The sequence below is a fragment of the Heterodontus francisci genome, chromosome 4 (genome assembly GCF_036365525.1).
Source record: "Heterodontus francisci isolate sHetFra1 chromosome 4, sHetFra1.hap1, whole genome shotgun sequence".
Lineage (NCBI taxonomy): Eukaryota > Metazoa > Chordata > Chondrichthyes > Heterodontiformes > Heterodontidae > Heterodontus > Heterodontus francisci.
The window spans coordinates 154,686,166-154,707,595 of NC_090374.1; the positions used below are offsets into that span (position 1 = coordinate 154,686,166).

General features: G+C 44.1%; 1 protein-coding gene across 5 annotated transcripts in view; it reads left to right on the plus strand.

The window, feature by feature from the left end:
- LOC137369339 (methylcytosine dioxygenase TET2-like) overlaps nt 1-21,430 on the plus strand; it is a 207,268-nt gene that overhangs the window by 103,537 nt on the left and 82,301 nt on the right. For all 5 annotated transcript variants that reach the window (XM_068030397.1, XM_068030396.1, XM_068030398.1 and 2 more), the window contains one exon: nt 16,874-20,165. In XM_068030397.1, the coding sequence (XP_067886498.1) occupies nt 16,919-20,165 (3,247 nt within the window). In that variant the 5' untranslated portion in view covers nt 16,874-16,918. The remainder of the gene's footprint in view (nt 1-16,873; nt 20,166-21,430) is intronic.

Here is a 21,430-nt window from a genome sequence, read left to right on the forward strand (position 1 = left end):
TTCAATAATTCAGATCCACCCCTTCAATAATTCAGAGCCACCCCTTCAATAATTCAGAGCCACCTGTCCCAATAATTCAGATCCACCCCTTCAATAATTCAGATCCACATGCCCCAATAACTCAGATCTCTCTGCCCAATAATTCAGATCCACCCCTTCAATAATTCTGATCCACCCCTTCAATAATTCAGAGCCACCCCTTCAATAATTCAGATCCACCTGGCCCAATAATTCAGATCCACCACTTCAATAATTCAGATCCACCCCTTCAATAATTCAAGATCCACCCCTTCAATAATTCAGATCCACCTGGCCCAATAATTCAGATCCACCCCTTCAATAATTCAGATCCACCCCTTCAATAATTCAGATCCACCCCTTCAATAATTCAAGATCCACCCCTTCAATAATTCAGATCCACCTGGCCCAATAATTCAGATCCACCACTTCAATAATTCAGATCCACCTGTCCCAATAATTCAGATCCACCCCTTCAATAATTCAGATCCACCCCTTCAATAATTCAGAGCCACCCCTTCAATAATTCAGATCCACCTGTCCCAATAATTCAGATCCACCCCTTCAATAATTCAAGATCCACCTGGCCCAATAATTCAGATCCACCACTTCAATAATTCAGATCCACCCCTTCAATAATTCAAGATCCACCCCTTCAATAATTCAGATCCACCTGGCCCAATAATTCAGATCCACCACTTCAATAATTCAGATCCACCCCTTCAATAATTCAGAGCCACCTGTCCCAATAATTCAGATCCACCCCTTCAATAATTCAAGATCCACCTGGCCCAATAATTCAGATCCACCCCTTCAATAATTCAGATCCACCCCTTCAATAATTCAGATCCACCCCTTCAATAATTCAAGATCCACCCCTTCAATAATTCAGATCCACCTGGCCCAATAATTCAGATCCACCACTTCAATAATTCAGATCCACCTGTCCCAATAATTCAGATCCACCCCTTCAATAATTCAGATCCACCCCTTCAATAATTCAGAGCCACCCCTTCAATAATTCAGATCCACCTGTCCCAATAATTCAGATCCACCCCTTCAATAATTCAAGATCCACCTGGCCCAATAATTCAGATCCACCCCTTCAATAATTCAGATCCACCCCTTCAATAATTCAGAGCCACCCCTTCAATAATTCAGATCCACCTGTCCCAATAATTCAGATCCACCCCTTCAATAATTCAGATCCACCTGGCCCAATAGTTCTGATCCACCCCTTCAATAATTCAGAGCCACCTGTCCCAATAATTCAGATCCACCCCTTCAATAATTCAGATCCACATGCCCCAATAACTCAGATCTCTCTGCCCAATAATTCAGATCCACCCCTTCAATAATTCAGATCCACCACTTCAATAATTCAGATCCACCCCTTCAATAATTCAGATCCACCCCTTCAATAATTCAAGATCCACCTGGCCCAATAATTCAGATCCACCCCTTCAATAATTCAGATCCACCCCTTCAATAATTCAGATCCACCCCTTCAATAATTCAAGATCCACCCCTTCAATAATTCAGATCCACCTGGCCCAATAATTCAGATCCACCACTTCAATAATTCAGATCCACCCCTTCAATAATTCAGAGCCACCTGTCCCAATAATTCAGATCCACCCCTTCAATAATTCAAGATCCACCTGGCCCAATAATTCAGATCCACCCCTTCAATAATTCAGATCCACCCCTTCAATAATTCAAGATCCACCCCTTCAATAATTCAGATCCACCTGGCCCAATAATTCAGATCCACCACTTCAATAATTCAGATCCACCTGTCCCAATAATTCAGATCCACCCCTTCAATAATTCAGATCCACCCCTTCAATAATTCAGAGCCACCCCTTCAATAATTCAGATCCACCTGTCCCAATAATTCAGATCCACCCCTTCAATAATTCAAGATCCACCTGGCCCAATAATTCAGATCCACCCCTTCAATAATTCAGATCCACCCCTTCAATAATTCAGAGCCACCCCTTCAATAATTCAGATCCACCTGGCCCAATAGTTCTGATCCACCCCTTCAATAATTCAGAGCCACCTGTCCCAATAATTCAGATCCACCCCTTCAATAATTCAGATCCACATGCCCCAATAACTCAGATCTCTCTGCCCAATAATTCAGATCCACCCCTTCAATAATTCAGATCCACCACTTCAATAATTCAGATCCACCCCTTCAATAATTCAGATCCACCCCTTCAATAATTCAGATCCACCCCTTCAATAATTCAGAGCCACCCCTTCAATAATTCAGATCCACCCCTTCAATAATTCAGAGCCACCCCTTCAATAATTCAGATCCACCCCTTCAATAATTCAGAGCCACCACTTCAATAATTCAGAGCCACCACTTCAATAATTCAGATCCACCCCTTCAATAATTCAGATCCACCCCTTCAATAATTCAGAGCCACCCCTTCAATAATTCAGATCCACCCCTTCAATAATTCAGATCCACCACTTCAATAATTCAGATCCACCCCTTCAATAATTCAGAGCCACCCCTTCAATAATTCAGATCCACCCCTTCAATAATTCAGAGCCACCACTTCAATAATTCAGAGCCACCACTTCAATAATTCAGATCCACCCCTTCAATAATTCAGAGCCACCCCTTCAATAATTCAGAGCCACCTGGCCCAATAGTTCTGATCCACCCCTTCAATAATTCAGATCCACCCCTTCAATAATTCAGAGCCACCCCTTCAATAATTCAGAGCCACCTGGCCCAATAGTTCTGATCCACCCCTTCAATAATTCAGAGCCACCACTTCAATAATTCAGATCCACCCCTTCAATAATTCAGATCCACCCCTTCAATAATTCAGAGCCACCCCTTCAATAATTCTGATCCACCCCTTCAATAATTCAGATCCACCCCTTCAATAATTCAGATCCACTTCTTCAATAATTCAAGATCCACCACTTCAATAATTCAGATCCACCCCTTCAATAATTCAGATCCACCCCTTCAATAATTCAGATCCACCCCTTCAATAATTCAGAGCCACCCCTTCAATAATTCAGATCCACCCCTTCAATAATTCAGATCCACCCCTTCAATAATTCAGAGCCACCCCTTCAATAATTCAGAGCCACCCCTTCAATAATTCAGAGCCACCTGGCCCAATAGTTCTGATCCACCCCTTCAATAATTCAGAGCCACCTGTCCCAATAATGCAGATCCACCACTTCAATAATTCAGATCCACCCCTTCAATAATTCAGAGCCACCTGGCCCAATAGTTCTGATCCACCACTTCAATAATTCAGAGCCACCCCTTCAATAATTCAGAGCCACCCCTTCAATAATTCAGAGCCACCCCTTCAATAATTCAGAGCCACCCCTTCAATAATTCAGACCAACCCCTTCAATAATTCAGATCCACCCCTTCAATAATTCAGAGCCACCCCTTCAATAATTCAGAGCCACCCCTTCAATAATTCAGACCAACCCCTTCAATAATTCAGAGCCACCCCTTCAATAATTCAGACCAACCCCTTCAATAATTCAGATCCACCCCTTCAATAATTCAGAGCCACCCCTTCAATAATTCAGAGCCACCCCTTCAATAATTCAGACCAACCCCTTCAATAATTCAGATCCACCCCTTCAATAATTCAGAGCCACCCCTTCAATAATTCAGACCAACCCCTTCAATAATTCAGATCCACCCCTTCAATAATTCAGAGCCACCCCTTCAATAATTCAGATCCACCCCTTCAATAATTCAGAGCCACCTGGCCCAATAGTTCTGATCCACCACTTCAATAATTCAGATCCACCCCTTCAATAATTCAGAGCCACCTGGCCCAATAGTTCTGATCCACCACTTCAATAATTCAGATCCACCCCTTCAATAATTCAGAGCCACCCCTTCAATAATTCAGAGCCACCCCTTCAATAATTCAGACCAACCCATTCAATAATTCAGGTCCACCCCTTCAATAATTCAGAGCCACCCCTTCAATAATTCAGACCAACCCCTTCAATAATTCAGGTCCACCCCTTCAATAATTCAGATCCACCACTTCAATAATTCAGATCCACCCCTTCAATAATTCAGAGCCACCCCTTCAATAATTCAGAGCCACCTGGCCCAATAGTTCTGATCCACCACTTCAATAATTCAGAGCCACCCCTTCAATAATTCAGACCAACCCCTTCAATAATTCAGAGCCACCCCTTCAATAATTCAGATCCACCCCTTCAATAATTCAAGATCCACCCCTTCAATAATTCAGAGCCACCCCTTCAATAATTCAGATCCACCCCTTCAATAATTCAGAGCCACTCCTTCAATAATTCAGAGCCACCCCTTCAATAATTCAGATCCACCCCTTCAATAATTCAGAGCCACCCCTTCAATAATTCAGAGCCACCCCTTCAATAATTCAGAGCCACCCCTTCAATAATTCAGAGCCACCCCTTCAATAATTCAGACCAACCCCTTCAATAATTCAGATCCACCCCTTCAATAATTCAGAGCCACCCCTTCAATAATTCAGAGCCACCCCTTCAATAATTCAGACCAACCCCTTCAATAATTCAGAGCCACCCCTTCAATAATTCAGACCAACCCCTTCAATAATTCAGATCCACCCCTTCAATAATTCAGAGCCACCCCTTCAATAATTCAGAGCCACCCCTTCAATAATTCAGACCAACCCCTTCAATAATTCAGAGCCACCCCTTCAATAATTCAGACCAACCCATTCAATAATTCAGGTCCACCCCTTCAATAATTCAGAGCCACCCCTTCAATAATTCAGAGCCACCCCTTCAATAATTCAGAGCCACCCCTTCAATAATTCAGAGCCACCCCTTCAATAATTCAGACCAACCCCTTCAATAATTCAGATCCACCCCTTCAATAATTCAGAGCCACCCCTTCAATAATTCAGAGCCACCCCTTCAATAATTCAGACCAACCCCTTCAATAATTCAGAGCCACCCCTTCAATAATTCAGACCAACCCCTTCAATAATTCAGATCCACCCCTTCAATAATTCAGAGCCACCCCTTCAATAATTCAGAGCCACCCCTTCAATAATTCAGACCAACCCCTTCAATAATTCAGAGCCACCCCTTCAATAATTCAGACCAACCCCTTCAATAATTCAGATCCACCCCTTCAATAATTCAGAGCCACCCCTTCAATAATTCAGATCCACCCCTTCAATAATTCAGAGCCACCTGGCCCAATAGTTCTGATCCACCACTTCAATAATTCAGATCCACCCCTTCAATAATTCAGATCCACCCCTTCAATAATTCAGAGCCACCCCTTCAATAATTCAGAGCCACCCCTTCAATAATTCAGAGCCACCCCTTCAATAATTCAGAGCCACCCCTTCAATAATTCAGACCAACCCCTTCAATAATTCAGATCCACCCCTTCAATAATTCAGAGCCACCCCTTCAATAATTCAGAGCCACCCCTTCAATAATTCAGACCAACCCCTTCAATAATTCAGAGCCACCCCTTCAATAATTCAGACCAACCCCTTCAATAATTCAGATCCACCCCTTCAATAATTCAGAGCCACCCCTTCAATAATTCAGAGCCACCCCTTCAATAATTCAGACCAACCCCTTCAATAATTCAGAGCCACCCCTTCAATAATTCAGACCAACCCCTTCAATAATTCAGATCCACCCCTTCAATAATTCAGAGCCACCCCTTCAATAATTCAGATCCACCCCTTCAATAATTCAGAGCCACCTGGCCCAATAGTTCTGATCCACCACTTCAATAATTCAGATCCACCCCTTCAATAATTCAGAGCCACCTGGCCCAATAGTTCTGATCCACCACTTCAATAATTCAGATCCACCCCTTCAATAATTCAGAGCCACCCCTTCAATAATTCAGAGCCACCCCTTCAATAATTCAGACCAACCCATTCAATAATTCAGGTCCACCCCTTCAATAATTCAGAGCCACCCCTTCAATAATTCAGACCAACCCCTTCAATAATTCAGGTCCACCCCTTCAATAATTCAGATCCACCACTTCAATAATTCAGATCCACCCCTTCAATAATTCAGAGCCACCCCTTCAATAATTCAGAGCCACCTGGCCCAATAGTTCTGATCCACCACTTCAATAATTCAGAGCCACCCCTTCAATAATTCAGACCAACCCCTTCAATAATTCAGAGCCACCCCTTCAATAATTCAGATCCACCCCTTCAATAATTCAAGATCCACCCCTTCAATAATTCAGAGCCACCCCTTCAATAATTCAGATCCACCCCTTCAATAATTCAGAGCCACTCCTTCAATAATTCAGAGCCACCCCTTCAATAATTCAGATCCACCCCTTCAATAATTCAGATCCACCCTTTCAATAATTCAGAGCCACTCCTTCAATAATTCAGAGCCACCCCTTCAATAATTCAGATCCACCCCTTCAATAATTCAGAGCCACTCCTTCAATAATTCAGAGCCACTCCTTCAATAATTCAGAGCCACTCCTTCAATAATTCAGAGCCACCCCTTCAATAATTCAGATCCACCCCTTCAATAATTCAGTTCCACCTGCCGTAATAATTCAGATCCACCCCTTCAATAATTCAGAGCCACCCCTTCAATAATTCAGAACCACCTGGCCCAATAGTTCTGATCCACCACTTCAATAATTCAGAGCCACCACTTCAATAATTCAGATCCACCCCTTCAATAATTCAGAGCCACCACTTCAATAATTCAGATCCACCCCTTCAATAATTCAGAGCCACCCCTTCAATAATTCAGATCCACCCCTTCAATAATTCAGAGCCACCCCTTCAATAATTCAGAGCCACCCCTTCAATAATTCAGATCCACCCCTTCAATAATTCAGATCCACCCCTTCAATAATTCAGAGCCACCCCTTCAATAATTCAGATCCACCCCTTCAATAATTCAAGATCCACCCCTTCAATAATTCAGTTCCACCTGCCGTAATAATTCAGATCCACCCCTTCAATAATTCAGAGCCACCCCTTCAATAATTCAGATCCACCCCTTCAATAATTCAGATCCACCCCTTCAATAATTCAGTTCCACCTGCCGTAATAATTCAGATCCACCCCTTCAATAATTCAGATCCACCCCTTCAATAATTCAGATCCACCCCTTCAATAATTCAGTTCCACCTGCCGTAATAATTCAGATCCACCCCTTCAATAATTCAGATCCACCCCTTCAATAATTCAGTTCCACCTGCCGTAATAATTCAGATCCACCCCTTCAATAATTCAGATCCACCCCTTCAATAATTCAAGATCCACCCCTTCAATAATTCAGTTCCACCTGCCGTAATAATTCAGATCCACCCCTTCAATAATTCAGAGCCACCCCTTCAATAATTCAGATCCACCCCTTCAATAATTCAGAGCCACCTGGCCCAATAGTTCTGATCCACCACTTCAATAATTCAGATCCACCCCTTCAATAATTCAGATCCACCCCTTCAATAATTCAGAGCCACCCCTTCAATAATTCAGAGCCACCCCTTCAAGAATTCAGAGCCACCCCTTCAATAATTCAGATCCACCCCTTCAATAATTCAGATCCACCCCTTCAATAATTCAAGATCCACCCCTTCAATAATTCAGATCCACCCCTTCAATAATTCAGTTCCACCTGCCGTAATAATTCAGAGCCACCCCTTCAATAATTCAGAGCCACCCCTTCAATAATTCAGATCCACCCCTTCAATAATTCAGAGCCACCCCTTCAATAATTCAAGATCCACCCCTTCAATAATTCAGATCCACCCCTTCAATAATTCAGTTCCACCTGCCGTAATAATTCAGAGCCACCCCTTCAATAATTCAGAGCCACCCCTTCAATAATTCAGAGCCACCCCTTCAATAATTCAGATCCACCCCTTCAATAATTCAGATCCACCCCTTCAATAATTCAGAGCCACCCCTTCAATAATTCAGAGCCACCCCTTCAATAATTCAGAGCCACCCCTTCAATAATTCAGAGCCACCCCTTCAATAATTCAGAGCCACCTGGCCCAATAGTTCTGATCCACCCCTTCAATAATTCAGATCCACCCCTTCAATAATTCAGATCCACCCCTTCAATAATTCAGAGCCACCCCTTCAATAATTCAGAGCCACCCCTTCAATAATTCAAGATCCACCCCTTCAATAATTCAGATCCACCCCTTCAATAATTCAGTTCCACCTGCCGTAATAATTCAGAGCCACCCCTTCAATAATTCAGATCCACCCCTTCAATAATTCAAGATCCACCCCTTTAATAATTCAGATCCACCCCTTCAATAATTCAGTTCCACCTGCCGTAATAATTCAGAGCCACCCCTTCAATAATTCAGAGCCACCCCTTCAATAGTTCAGAGCCACCCCTTCAATAATTCAGTTCCACCTGCCATAATAATTCAGATCCACCCCTTCAATAATTCAGATCCACCCCTTCAATAATTCAGAGCCACCCCTTCAATAATTCAGAGCCACCCCTTCAATAATTCAGAGCCACCCCTTCAATAATTCAAGATCCACCCCTTCAATAATTCAGATCCACCCCTTCAATAATTCAGTTCCACCTGCCGTAATAATTCAGAGCCACCCCTTCAATAATTCAGATCCACCCCTTCAATAATTCAAGATCCACCCCTTTAATAATTCAGATCCACCCCTTCAATAATTCAGTTCCACCTGCCGTAATAATTCAGATCCACCACTTCAATAATTCAGATCCACCCCTTCAATAATTCAGTTCCACCTGCCGTAATAATTCAGATCCACCACTTCAATAATTCAGATCCACCCCTTCAATAATTCAGTTCCACCTGCCGTAATAATTCAGATCCATCACTTCAATAATTCAAGATCCACCCCTTCAATAATTCAAGATCCACCCCTTCAATAATTCAGATCCACCCCTTCAATAATTCAAGATCCACCCCTTCAATAATTCAGTTCCACCTGCCGTAATAATTCAGATCCACCCCTTCAATAATTCAGAGCCACCTGGCCCAATAGTTCTGATCCACCACTTCAATAATTCAGATCCACCCCTTCAATAATTCAGATCCACCCCTTCAATAAGTCAAGATCCACCCCTTCAATAATTCAGATCCACCCCTTCAATAAGTCAAGATCCACCCCTTCAATAATTCAGATCCACCCCTTCAATAAGTCAAGATCCACCCCTTCAATAATTCAGATCCACCCCTTCAATAATTCAGATCCACCCCTTCAATAATTCAGATCCACCCCTTCAATAATTCAGATCCACCCCTTCAATAATTCAAGATCCACCCCTTCAATAATTCAGATCCACCCCTTCAATAATTCAGTTCCACCTGCCGTAATAATTCAGAGCCACCCCTTCAATAATTCAGAGCCACCCCTTCAATAATTCAGATCCACCCCTTCAATAATTCAGAGCCACCCCTTCAATAATTCAAGATCCACCCCTTCAATAATTCAGATCCACCCCTTCAATAATTCAGTTCCACCTGCCGTAATAATTCAGAGCCACCCCTTCAATAATTCAGAGCCACCCCTTCAATAATTCAGAGCCACCCCTTCAATAATTCAGTTCCACCTGCCATAATAATTCAGATCCACCCCTTCAATAATTCAGATCCACCCCTTCAATAATTCAGAGCCACCCCTTCAATAATTCAGAGCCACCCCTTCAATAATTCAGAGCCACCTGGCCCAATAGTTCTGATCCACCCCTTCAATAATTCAGATCCACCCCTTCAATAATTCAGATCCACCCCTTCAATAATTCAGAGCCACCCCTTCAATAATTCAGAGCCACCCCTTCAATAATTCAAGATCCACCCCTTCAATAATTCAGATCCACCCCTTCAATAATTCAAGATCCACCCCTTTAATAATTCAGATCCACCCCTTCAATAATTCAGTTCCACCTGCCGTAATAATTCAGATCCACCCCTTCAATAATTCAGTTCCACCTGCCGTAATAATTCAGATCCACCACTTCAATAATTCAGATCCACCCCTTCAATAATTCAGTTCCACCTGCCGTAATAATTCAGATCCACCACTTCAATAATTCAAGATCCACCCCTTCAATAATTCAGATCCACCCCTTCAATAATTCAGATCCACCCCTTCAATAATTCAAGATCCACCCCTTCAATAATTCAGAGCCACCCCTTCAATAATTCAGATCCACCCCTTCAATAATTCAAGATCCACCCCTTCAATAATTCAGTTCCACCTGCCGTAATAATTCAGATCCACCCCTTCAATAATTCAGAGCCACCCCTTCAATAATTCAGATCCACCCCTTCAATAATTCAAGATCCACCCCTTCAATAATTCAGAGCCACCCCTTCAATAATTCAGATCCACCCCTTCAATAATTCAAGATCCACCCCTTCAATAATTCAGTTCCACCTGCCGTAATAATTCAGATCCACCCCTTCAATAATTCAGAGCCACCCCTTCAATAATTCAGATCCACCCCTTCAATAATTCAAGATCCACCCCTTCAATAATTCAGTTCCACCTGCCGTAATAATTCAGATCCACCCCTTCAATAATTCAGTTCCACCTGCCGTAATAATTCAGATCCACCACTTCAATAATTCAGATCCACCCCTTCAATAATTCAGTTCCACCTGCCGTAATAATTCAGATCCACCACTTCAATAATTCAAGATCCACCCCTTCAATAATTCAGATCCACCCCTTCAATAATTCAGATCCACCCCTTCAATAATTCAGATCCACCCCTTCAATAATTCAAGATCCACCCCTTCAATAATTCAGATCCACCCCTTCAATAATTCAGATCCACCCCTTCAATAATTCAAGATCCACCCCTTCAATAATTCAGAGCCACCCCTTCAATAATTCAGATCCACCCCTTCAATAATTCAAGATCCACCCCTTCAATAATTCAGATCCACCCCTTCAATAATTCAAGATCCACCCCTTCAATAATTCAGTTCCACCTGCCGTAATAATTCAGATCCACCCCTTCAATAATTCAGAGCCACCTGGCCCAATAGTTCTGATCCACCACTTCAATAATTCAGATCCACCCCTTCAATAATTCAGATCCACCCCTTCAATAAGTCAAGATCCACCCCTTCAATAATTCAGATCCACCCCTTCAATAAGTCAAGATCCACCCCTTCAATAATTCAGATCCACCCCTTCAATAATTCAGATCCACCCCTTCAATAATTCAGAGCCACCTGGCCCAATAGTTCTGATCCACCCCTTCAATAATTCAGAGCCACCTGTCCCAATAGTTCTGATCCACCTCTTCAATAATTCAGAGCCACCTGTCCCAATAATGCAGATCCACCCCTTCAATAATTCAGATCCACCCCTTCAATAAGTCAAGATCCACCCCTTCAATAATTCAGATCCACCCCTTCAATAAGTCAAGATCCACCCCTTCAATAATTCAGATCCACCTCTTCAATAATTCAGATCCACCCCTTCAATAATTCAGATCCACCCCTTCAATAATTCAGTTCCACCCCACAATAATTCTGATCCACCCCCCAATAATTCTGATCCTCCTGCCCAATAATTCAGATCCTCCCGCCCAATAATTCAGATCCTCCCGCCCAATAATTCTAACCCCCCCCCAATTATTCAGATCCACCCCCCAATAATTCTGATCCACCCCCCAATAATTCAGATCCTCCCGCCCAATAATTCTGATCCACCCCCCAATAATTCAGATCCTCCCGCCCAATAATTCAGATCCTCCCGCCCAATAATTCTGATCCACCCCCCAATAATTCTGATCCACCCCCCAATAATTCTGATCCACCCCCCCAATAATTCAGATCCACCCACCCAATAATTCAGATCCACCGCCCAATAATTCAGATCCACCCACCCAATAATTCAGATCCACTCCCCAATAATTCTGATCCACCCACCCAATAATTCAGATCCACTCCCCAATAATTCTGATCCACCCACCCAATAATTCAGATCCACCCACCCAATAATTCTGATCCACCCCCCAATAATTCTGATCCACCCACCCAATAATTCAGATCCACTCCCCAATAATTCAGATCCACCCACCCAATAATTCAGATCCCCCCCCAATAATTCTGATCCACCCACCCAATAATTCTGATCCACCCCCCAATAATTCTGATCCACCCCTTCAATAATTCTGATCCACCCCTTCAATAATTCTAGTCCACCCCCCTGCTCTGCCCGCCAATATTTCAAATCCATGGCCCCCACTCCCTCCCCACCACCACACTGTTATTTGAACGAGGTTCTGTTTTTTTTTGTCTTAAAGTGCGATAACTATTTTCGTGGTATGATATCCTCTGGACACTCACCAGGGGCCTATGCTATGAACTTGCACAAGTCCCAAAGGCCTCCTCTCAACCTATGGGTAGCAGGAAATTGCTGTATGGAAAATTGTATGAAGCATGCAATGATTTCCCAATTATATTAGACTCCCCGTTGGCAGTAAACATTGGCACAGTGGCGCAGTGGTTAGCACCGCAGCCTCACAGCTCCAGGGACCCGGGTTCAATTCTGGGTGCTGCCTGTGCGGAGTTTGCAAGTTCTCCCTGTGACCGCGTGGGTTTTTGTCGGGTGCTCCGGTTTCCTCCCACAGCCAAAGACTTGCAGGTGGTAGGTAAATTGGCCATTATAAATTGCCCCTAGTGTAGGTAGGTGGTAGGGAATATGCGATTACTGTCGGGTTAGTATAAATGGGTGGTTGTTGGTCGGCACAGACTCGGTGGGCCAAAGGGCCTGTTTTAGTGCTGTATCTCTAAATAAAATAAAATAAAAAATATTGGCTCTCCATATCAGGCTTTGGTTATTGAGACACATTTTATATTTAAGCAAATTATGTGAAAAACAACAGGAAGTGAGTCAGACAGGATGGTGGATTTCGTATCGGTGCCTTTAATTTCTTGCTGAACCTGCAGCTACCAGCAGTACTCACCAAGTGCTGTCAACTTTCCCTTAACAAGTCCACAGATAATCGTACGTGATTTAGGTTGAAGTGAAGTTGATTGTTGCGTGACCATAAATTGGGAAATTAAGGGTACCGATTTTGAGTGGCCTTGTTTGATGTTAATTAGGTGGTAATTGCCTTAAAATGGGGTTGGAAACCTTACTGCCCCATTAACAATGATGCCACAGCCAACTCCATTTTAATAGGGGCTTTCTGCCAGGTGCCCAAAGTGTCCACCTGATTCAGACATTAGGCCATTTCACATGGAAATTGAGGTGCTATGAATGCCTAGGACATTGCAATTTTAGGTAGGAATAACTTGGAGCCTATGCAGTGCAGCCTCTGGTAGGTTCCATCGGCAATGAAGAAGAGGAGGCCCAGCAAAAGAAAATCTTGAGTTTTTTTTGGTTTCAGTTAGGAGTTGAGACAAGTTGCCTTGCAAATTGTTTGAAGTACTCTTAGAGGGGACAAAGCCCTTTGGTGTTTTAAATTGAAGTAAGGGAAAATGAACAGTGCAAGGGTTAATGTTCACTGTAGTGGGAGATTTGGAATTCCACACTCAGCAAGCCTGACCTACACTCTAGTTTCCTATGGCTTTGATTACAAGCACCTCTCTGTTATTTACAACATCTGCAGGATCCACCACATTCTGCTCCTCTCACAGGAACCAACAGAGAGTAATTCTCTCATTTGTCATCCTTTTTACATCAATCAGCAAATAGGCTCATCATCAAAGGTCAACATTTATCAGGCCAGTTATGCTACAGGTTATGTGTCATTGCAAAGCACATTTAATGTTGCAAACACACAGAGACTGTAGTATAACTGAGGTTTGAAATTGGCAATTCTCATTGTAATTAGAATTTTGGTATAGAATACACTGGGATATATTTTATGAGTTAAGGTTCTTGGAGCAGAGCTTTGTGTGACAAAAACGCAAGTCAGGAATTTGGGCACAGGTGTTAGCGACCTCCATTAACAGCTCGCCCAGTTTACTATGAAAATGAATTCTTGGAAAATCGTATTATCCACCTGAACTGGACCTGAATTCTCAGTATGCTTTTCTGTCATGTGGCGGGAGCACTATCTTGTAAAATTTAGTGGCTTCCGTGGCTCAGTGGGAGTAGTTTCACCTCCAAGTTGGAAGATCATAGGTTCAAGCCCCAATGCATGACTTTAGCACACAATGTAGGCTGACACTTCAGTGCACTGTTGAGGGAGTGCTGCATTGTCAGAACCAAGACATTAAACTGCCTGTTCAGGTGGCTGCAAAAGATCAGGTGACATTATTCAAAAGGAAGAAAGGAGTTCTCTGTGTGTCCTGGGCAACATTTATCACTGAATCAACATCAACAAAAACAGATTAGCTGGCCTTTCATCTGCTTTCCTGTTTGTGGGACTTTGCTATGGATAAATTGGTTGCTGCACTTGTCTAGGTAGCAACAGTGACTGTGTTTCAAAGGTTTTGTTGATGTATTTTAGAATGCCTTGAAAATATGAGAAGGTGCTCTATGATGACAAGTTCTTTCTTTCACTTCCTACTCTATAACTGCAGCTGCTATAAGTCACCTATCCAAACTTTGGCCTGGAATTTCTAGAGGATAAATTTTATGGCATTAAGGCCTCGAAATTCCGTGAGTGGTCTCCTGGCTTTCCTCAGTAATTTTTGCAGGATATCAGCGGAACAGTGTTTACATTATTTCTCTCGCATTTCAGCCAGTCTCCGGTTGAAGTTACAGTGGAAGTTGGGAAGACCACCACAGAATTTGCTCTCTGATGCCAGTCTGAAATGACACCAAGAGTTAAGGTTCACAGTTGATGCTTTAAAATTATCTTGGTTGAAATGTTCTGCACACTCTTAAACAGTAATCCCACATTTCTGACACATTTCTGATATCATCAAGCTCCACAATTCAGTCATACTGAAAAGGTACTTCAACTACCTATGTCACAGTCTGTTTGGATGTTCAGAGACAAAAGAAAAAAAGAAAGAGAGAGAGAGAGTGAAAGAAAATGAGAGAAATAATACATTTGACAACCGTAGGATGTCCCACATTACAGCCAGGTAAGTATTTTTGAAGTGTAATTGCTGTTGCAAGGTCCCAATATGATAATAACCAGATAATCTGTTTTTTTAGTGATGTTCGTTGAGGGATAAATATTGGCCAGGTCATTGGGATCACTCCCCTTGCTTTTCTTCGAAATAGTGCCGTGAGATATTTTACATCCACCTGAGGGCAGACGGGGCTTTTGGCTAACATCTCATCTGAAAGACATCACCTCCAACAATGCAGCCCTCCCTTAGTACTGTGCTGAACTGTCAGCCTAAATTATGTGCTCAAGTCTTTGGAGTGGACTTGAAAGCATAAACTTCTAACTCAGAGGTAAGGCAGCCACCAACTGAACCACCGATAGCAACATCAAATTTCCAATAGGTTCCATTGTCTAACCATCTGGAAATCAATCCCAAGTCTTTGGAATAAGAGATTTCTTCATACTGGGTGTGACAGGCTAATGACTGAGGTGGCTGACCTTTCATATAACACGTACTAACAATTTACAGCTACGTAGCATCAGTAATGTGGTAAAATATCCCAAAGAAATAAACAGTCATGTGTCCTGAAGAAAATCAGCCACTGGGCTGCAATGAGAGGAGGTGGGTGAAGGGCTAGGTACTGAGGAGATGACCAGAGGTAGAGTGAGATGAAGTAAGACTCAAAGATCTAGTGAGACTGCAGGTTGTGATCCTGAGAGCCTTTGCGACTAATGAGATGGAGATGGAAAGAGAGGAATGTCCAAACTAAAAAGAGCTGACATTGCAAACTGCGATGGAAGAGCTTGCAAAGGTGAGATGAAGGGAGGTCATGGCGTAGTTTATAGATGAGGATGAGGTTTGTGAAATCAGTGCATTGATGGATGGCAGCCAGTGGAGCTAGTGGAGGGTGGGCTAACAGGTAGCTGCACCTTATGATTTACTGGCCTAGAAATTTGAGCACGTCCATTTTTAGGAGCACAGAAGGTTGTATTGACTGTTCTCTGCGCCTGAATAGTGAGGCCCGGGACACCCTCGTTGTTGGGCCTCAGACCTCATTTCCATCAAGCTGGCGCTGGTTGTCTCAAGGCAAACCATTCTTGCAATGAGGGCCTCAACTAGGTGTTAGTCCCTTTATTTGCATATTTAAGGGGACTAACAACTGTTTTAGACATGGGCTCAGCATAAATACTTTTTGCTTCCACTATGATGGGCAGTGAACTTTCAGCCGGAAATGTGTATGCATTTCCTGTCGGACATGCTGTGGGCTTAGTGGGCCCTTTAATACCCAAAGAATAGATGCTGTGCTGCAGAATTTCTAGTCCAGTGTGTCACTGTACCACTTATGTATCTGGTTAAAGTAAAAACACTAACTAACATCATAAGCTGTTGTGAAATTGGGAATTGCAAAGGAACAGCTTTTTTTTCCTTGCATGATGCTTCATGCATTTGTTAATGAAATGAGTACAGATTTTCAAAATGTGGATGAAGATTTAGTTGACCAGATTTCTGTGAGTAGAGCGGCTGATTGAGAGTGTGAGATTTCTTTGTTGTGGGTTTGTCAGGCTTTGAGTATTTACAGATACAGCTGGCATCTATGATGTGTGACCTCATATCTGTAAGAAGAAAAGTGAATATGAGAAGAATATTGAAGTGTTTAATGTCTGTCTTTAATTTGGCATAAATTAGATGAACTTCAACCCTACGTCACGCCTGGAGTTGTAAGCTGACTTGAGGGAGATGGTGTGTTACACAAATGCTTGCATTTTGCTACTTCAGGAATTTTATCAGTTGCTTGGACATGTAAAAGAATCTTTTTTTCCTCCCCCCCTACAGATACGTTCAGTGGGTAACCTTGTGGATGGCCCTCAAGCAGACCAGATGGAACAGGAAAGAGCCAGTCATGTCGAGGACAAGAGACTGAGTCCAGTATTAACGATCCATTATCACTCTCCAGAGCACCACACTGAGAACCTATTGTTGAAAGGTGAAAATGGAAGAGAGTTACACCAAGTGCCAGAAGTAGAGCAACACCAGGTCAATGGAGATTGCAAATGGGACGGTGTGAAAAGCAGCTACTTAGAGAGTCATGCTCAGGAAAACGAGGAAAACTGTGACAGTCCCGAGTCTCAGCAAGAAAAGCTAGGGTTTTTCAAGTGTATTCAGAATGGTGGCGCCAAGCATGTCCTCAGTGAGTCTTCATCGTGTGGGCTTCAACAGTCTAAGAAAATCAAGCTGGATGAAGAGCCAAATGGACAAGACCCAAATATAGAGAATCAGGAGGCCAAACCGAAAGGGTGTATCTGGGGTAAGAGTGAATTATGGGAGTTCGAAGGACAGAATTTGACAGGAGACACAGTCAAGCCTCCAGTTTATGACAGTGAAGATCCTGGATGTCTCCAACCACAACCGAGTGAACACAACAAACTAGAAAAGAAAATTGCCTGTTACAAAAACGGGGACATTCTCTCACTCCTCGAAAGCAAGCAGGTGCCAGTTTCAAATGGTGCTACAAGTTCCACATCTTCCATAGACATCCAGCAAGGTGGTCTCCGAGACAAAGCACTGTCTCCGTGCTATCCAGAGTACTTGTTTACTGCAGCACACAACGTTACATCTCATGAATACACCAGAACAACTCAGACCATCACTGAATTGTCATGGAGGACAGCTCACACATCACATACCTCGTATTTGTTGAAAGCAGAAGGGCAGCTCAAGCAGCCGATACATCAGCTGCCAGCGACCAAGAGCCAAGAGCCACAGAGCTCCGCAGGGCAGGTGCCCGGCCAGAGTTATCCTGTGGTATCTACCAAGTGTTTACACCTGCAGACCAGCAGCCCAAGTACTGTGTGCTTCACAAAATCGTCAGAAGCCCCTGACACGTTTTTCAGGGGGAGTACAATGTTTATTGGTGCTACAGGCGGATCGGAGAATTTTTTACAGGCTGCGGAGGGACATCACTTACATCCCGACCAACAGACCAGCAATGTCACCGATAAACGCCATATAACCGGTAACCTGTGCCAACCAGAGTTACCGAACAGCAGGCAGTTGCCAGAGCAGGCAGACGCCAGTGCCTCAGGGCAGCTGCAATCTGCACAGCCAAAGCCATCCTGCAAAGAGCCGGAGCAACACAGCTTGACTGAGAATGGTGCCATTTCTTCTCAGCGGCTAACACAGCAGCACTGCGCCAGTGCACAGGTCAAAGAGTCAGCTTGGCTGCAGCTCCAGTACGAATACCATCTGCTCCGCCAGCAGAGGCAGTTTCATCAGCAGCAGCAAGATCAGGACAGTCAGCAGAAACCCCCTTCTTGGTCCAACCCAGAGACCTGTGGGCAGCCAACTCACTCACAGCCACAACAACTGGAATCTCCACGAGAGGGCAGGGACCCATCTTCCCAGGAGTGTAGAAGTCCACCTTTGAGCATGCAGCACCTGCACCAGCTACAGGTTTCCCCGGATCAGGGATTGACTCACTCACATTCACTAAGGAGGCAGGACCACACATGCAGCAACGGGCAAGTAGCTGGTGAGCAGCGGGCACAACCGAATGTTCAGCTTCAAAAGCAGGTGCCAGCAATGGGGCAGGATCCAGCCGAGCCTGCAGGATCAGAGATATATCAGTATCGCCCACAGTCTGCCCCGCAGCGACTCCTGCAAGGCCAACAGGACAAGTCGGAAACCCTGGCGAGTAAAAGGTCACCGCTACAAAGGATGGCTCAGAGCAGGCCTCATTCAGTCCCTCAGCAGCAGGACGTTGTCATCGTGAAGCCCCGCCTCCAGTCCTGGCACTTACAGCAAAACTCACTGGCACAGGAGCAGCGGGCACCAGTACCAGAGGTGGGGCTCACTCCCCACCTGTGGCCACACAGTCAGCAAGCACAAATGCCAAACATCCAACAATTACAGCTTCCTCTGGATCCTGGTCAGAATGTGGCACCAACTATTAAAAATGAGGACCATCGCTATAAAAGTGGTGCTGAGCAACAATTTGGTTATAGCTTAAAGACACTGGAGCTCATCAAAATGGAAAACCCGGTGGGAATGCCAAGTGAGCGACAGTCTCATACAACGCAGAAACAAAAGGGCCTGCCTTACAATATCCACAGTAACAGTCCTCTTCATAGAAAACTTATCGAGTCTCAATTAAACAAGCTCACCCCGACTCATTGTAGCAACAGGCAACTCACCCCAGAGGGGGCAGGACCACTCTACAGGGCAGAAAGCAGTGCGAGCCAAGGTCTTCATCTGCCAAAAAAAGCCACTGATTTGCAGCAAGTTCAATATGTTCAGCAAGGTTCAGGGCAAGCTCAGCAACTAAAGCAACCAGCACACCATACATCTGTTATCCAACAGACCCAGCAGCCACTGACACATCAGCAAAATTCACAGGTACAAGCTGAACTGACCCAACCAGTTACTGCCCTGAGAATGGAGGTGGACTATTCAGTCTCTCACTCGCATCCAACACCAGGGCAAATGCAACAAGGCTCACAAAGCCCTCAGTGCCCATCCAGCAGTCAGAAGGAAGAAGAGTTTCAAACAAATGCAGCACTTAAATCTCATTTATTGCAACAGGAAGACTTTCAAAGGAGAACGTACCAACAAAGAATGCTGGATCTCAAAGGACTCCAGAAAGTAGTCAAGGTTGAGAAAGAATCTCCGACAGCCCCTTCCACAACAGTATCCAGTGCCGAGCTGAAAGTTGACCCTGAGATAATGAACCTTATTAAACAACAGAGCCAGCAATTCAGCTGTGACCACCAGAAGCAAGAAAGGAGCATCATTGAAGCACTGGAGCAGCGCTTCAAAGAGTACCAGCTCTCCTCCCCATTTGAACGACAGTCATGTGTCATCAAATCGCCCAAGCAAGTGAAGGTCGAAACTTCAGGACCTGTCACTGTTTTGTCTGCCACTGCAGATTTCGAGTCAGATTTAGGCGGTGACTGTACCTCAGCACTACAAACAAGTTCGTCCACTGAAGCCACACCAACAAAAAGACGGCCAGGATCCACGCTGAGTAATTTTTTAGAGTCCCCTTTGAAATATTTAGACACCCCTGTAAAAAACTTACTGGATACCCCGAAAAAGACCCAGTATGATGTCCCAGCATGCAGCTGTGTTGGTAAGTATTGTCATTTTGCTTCTTCATATAGATTTCAACTGGCAGAGTATTACAGAAACATGGCATATCACACAGAGCCATGTACCTGCAGAACCACGTACCCACAGAGCCACATACCCACAGAGTCACATACCCGCAGAGCCATGTACCCGCAGAGCCACGTACCCACAGAGCCACATTCCCACAGAGCCACGTACCCACAAAGCCATGTACCAGCAGAGCCATGTACCCACAGAGCCACATACCCACAGAGCCACATTCCCACAGAGCCACGTACCCACAGAGCCACGTACCCACAGAGCCACGTACCCGCAGAGCCACGTACCCGCAGAGCCACGTACCCACAGAGCCACATACCCACAGTGCCTTATCTACCACAGAAAAGTTCAACAACATTTTTAGGAGAGTAGATAGACTCCACAAAGAACAAAGAACATACAGCACAGGAACAGGCCATTCGGCCCTCCAAGCCTGCGCCGATCTTGATGCCTGCCGAAACTAACACCTTCTGCACTTCCGGGGCCCATATCCCTCTATTCCCTTCCTATTCATATATTTGTCAAGATGTCTCTTAAAATTCGCTATTGTATCTGCTTCCACCACCTCCCCTGGCAGCAAGTTCCAGGCACTCACCACCCTCTGTGTAAAAACTTGCCTCGCACATCCCCTCTAAACTTTGCCCCTCGCACCTTAAACCTATGTCCCCTAGTAACTGACTCTTCCACCCTGGGAAAAAGCTTTTGACTATCCACTCTGTCCATGCTTAGCACTGTCCTGCCGCAATCTTTCCCTGAACCTTTGGATGGGTAAGATTAAAATCTTCCCCTTACTATTTACAGAATTCCTGAAGTTCGCAGAAAAACTGTACATGATCTATATATAGGGCCTTGGTGAGACCACACCTGGAGTACTGAGTACAGTTTTGGTCTCCTTTCCTCAGGAAGGATATAGCTGCCTTAAAGGGAAGGTTCATTAGATTGATTTCTGGGATGAGGGATTGTCCAATGAGGAGAGATTGAGTAGGCTAGGCCTATATTCTCTAGAATTTAGAAGAATGAGACATGATCTAATAGAAATATATAACATTCTTAAGGGCTTGACAGGGTAGGTGCTGGGAGAATGTTTCCCCTGGGTGGAGAGTCTAGAACTAGATATCACAGACTGGAATAATAGTTCGGCCATTTAAGATTGAGATGAGGAGAAATTTCTTCACTCAAAGGATTGTGAATCTTTGGAATTCTGTACTCCAAAGAGCTGTGGATACG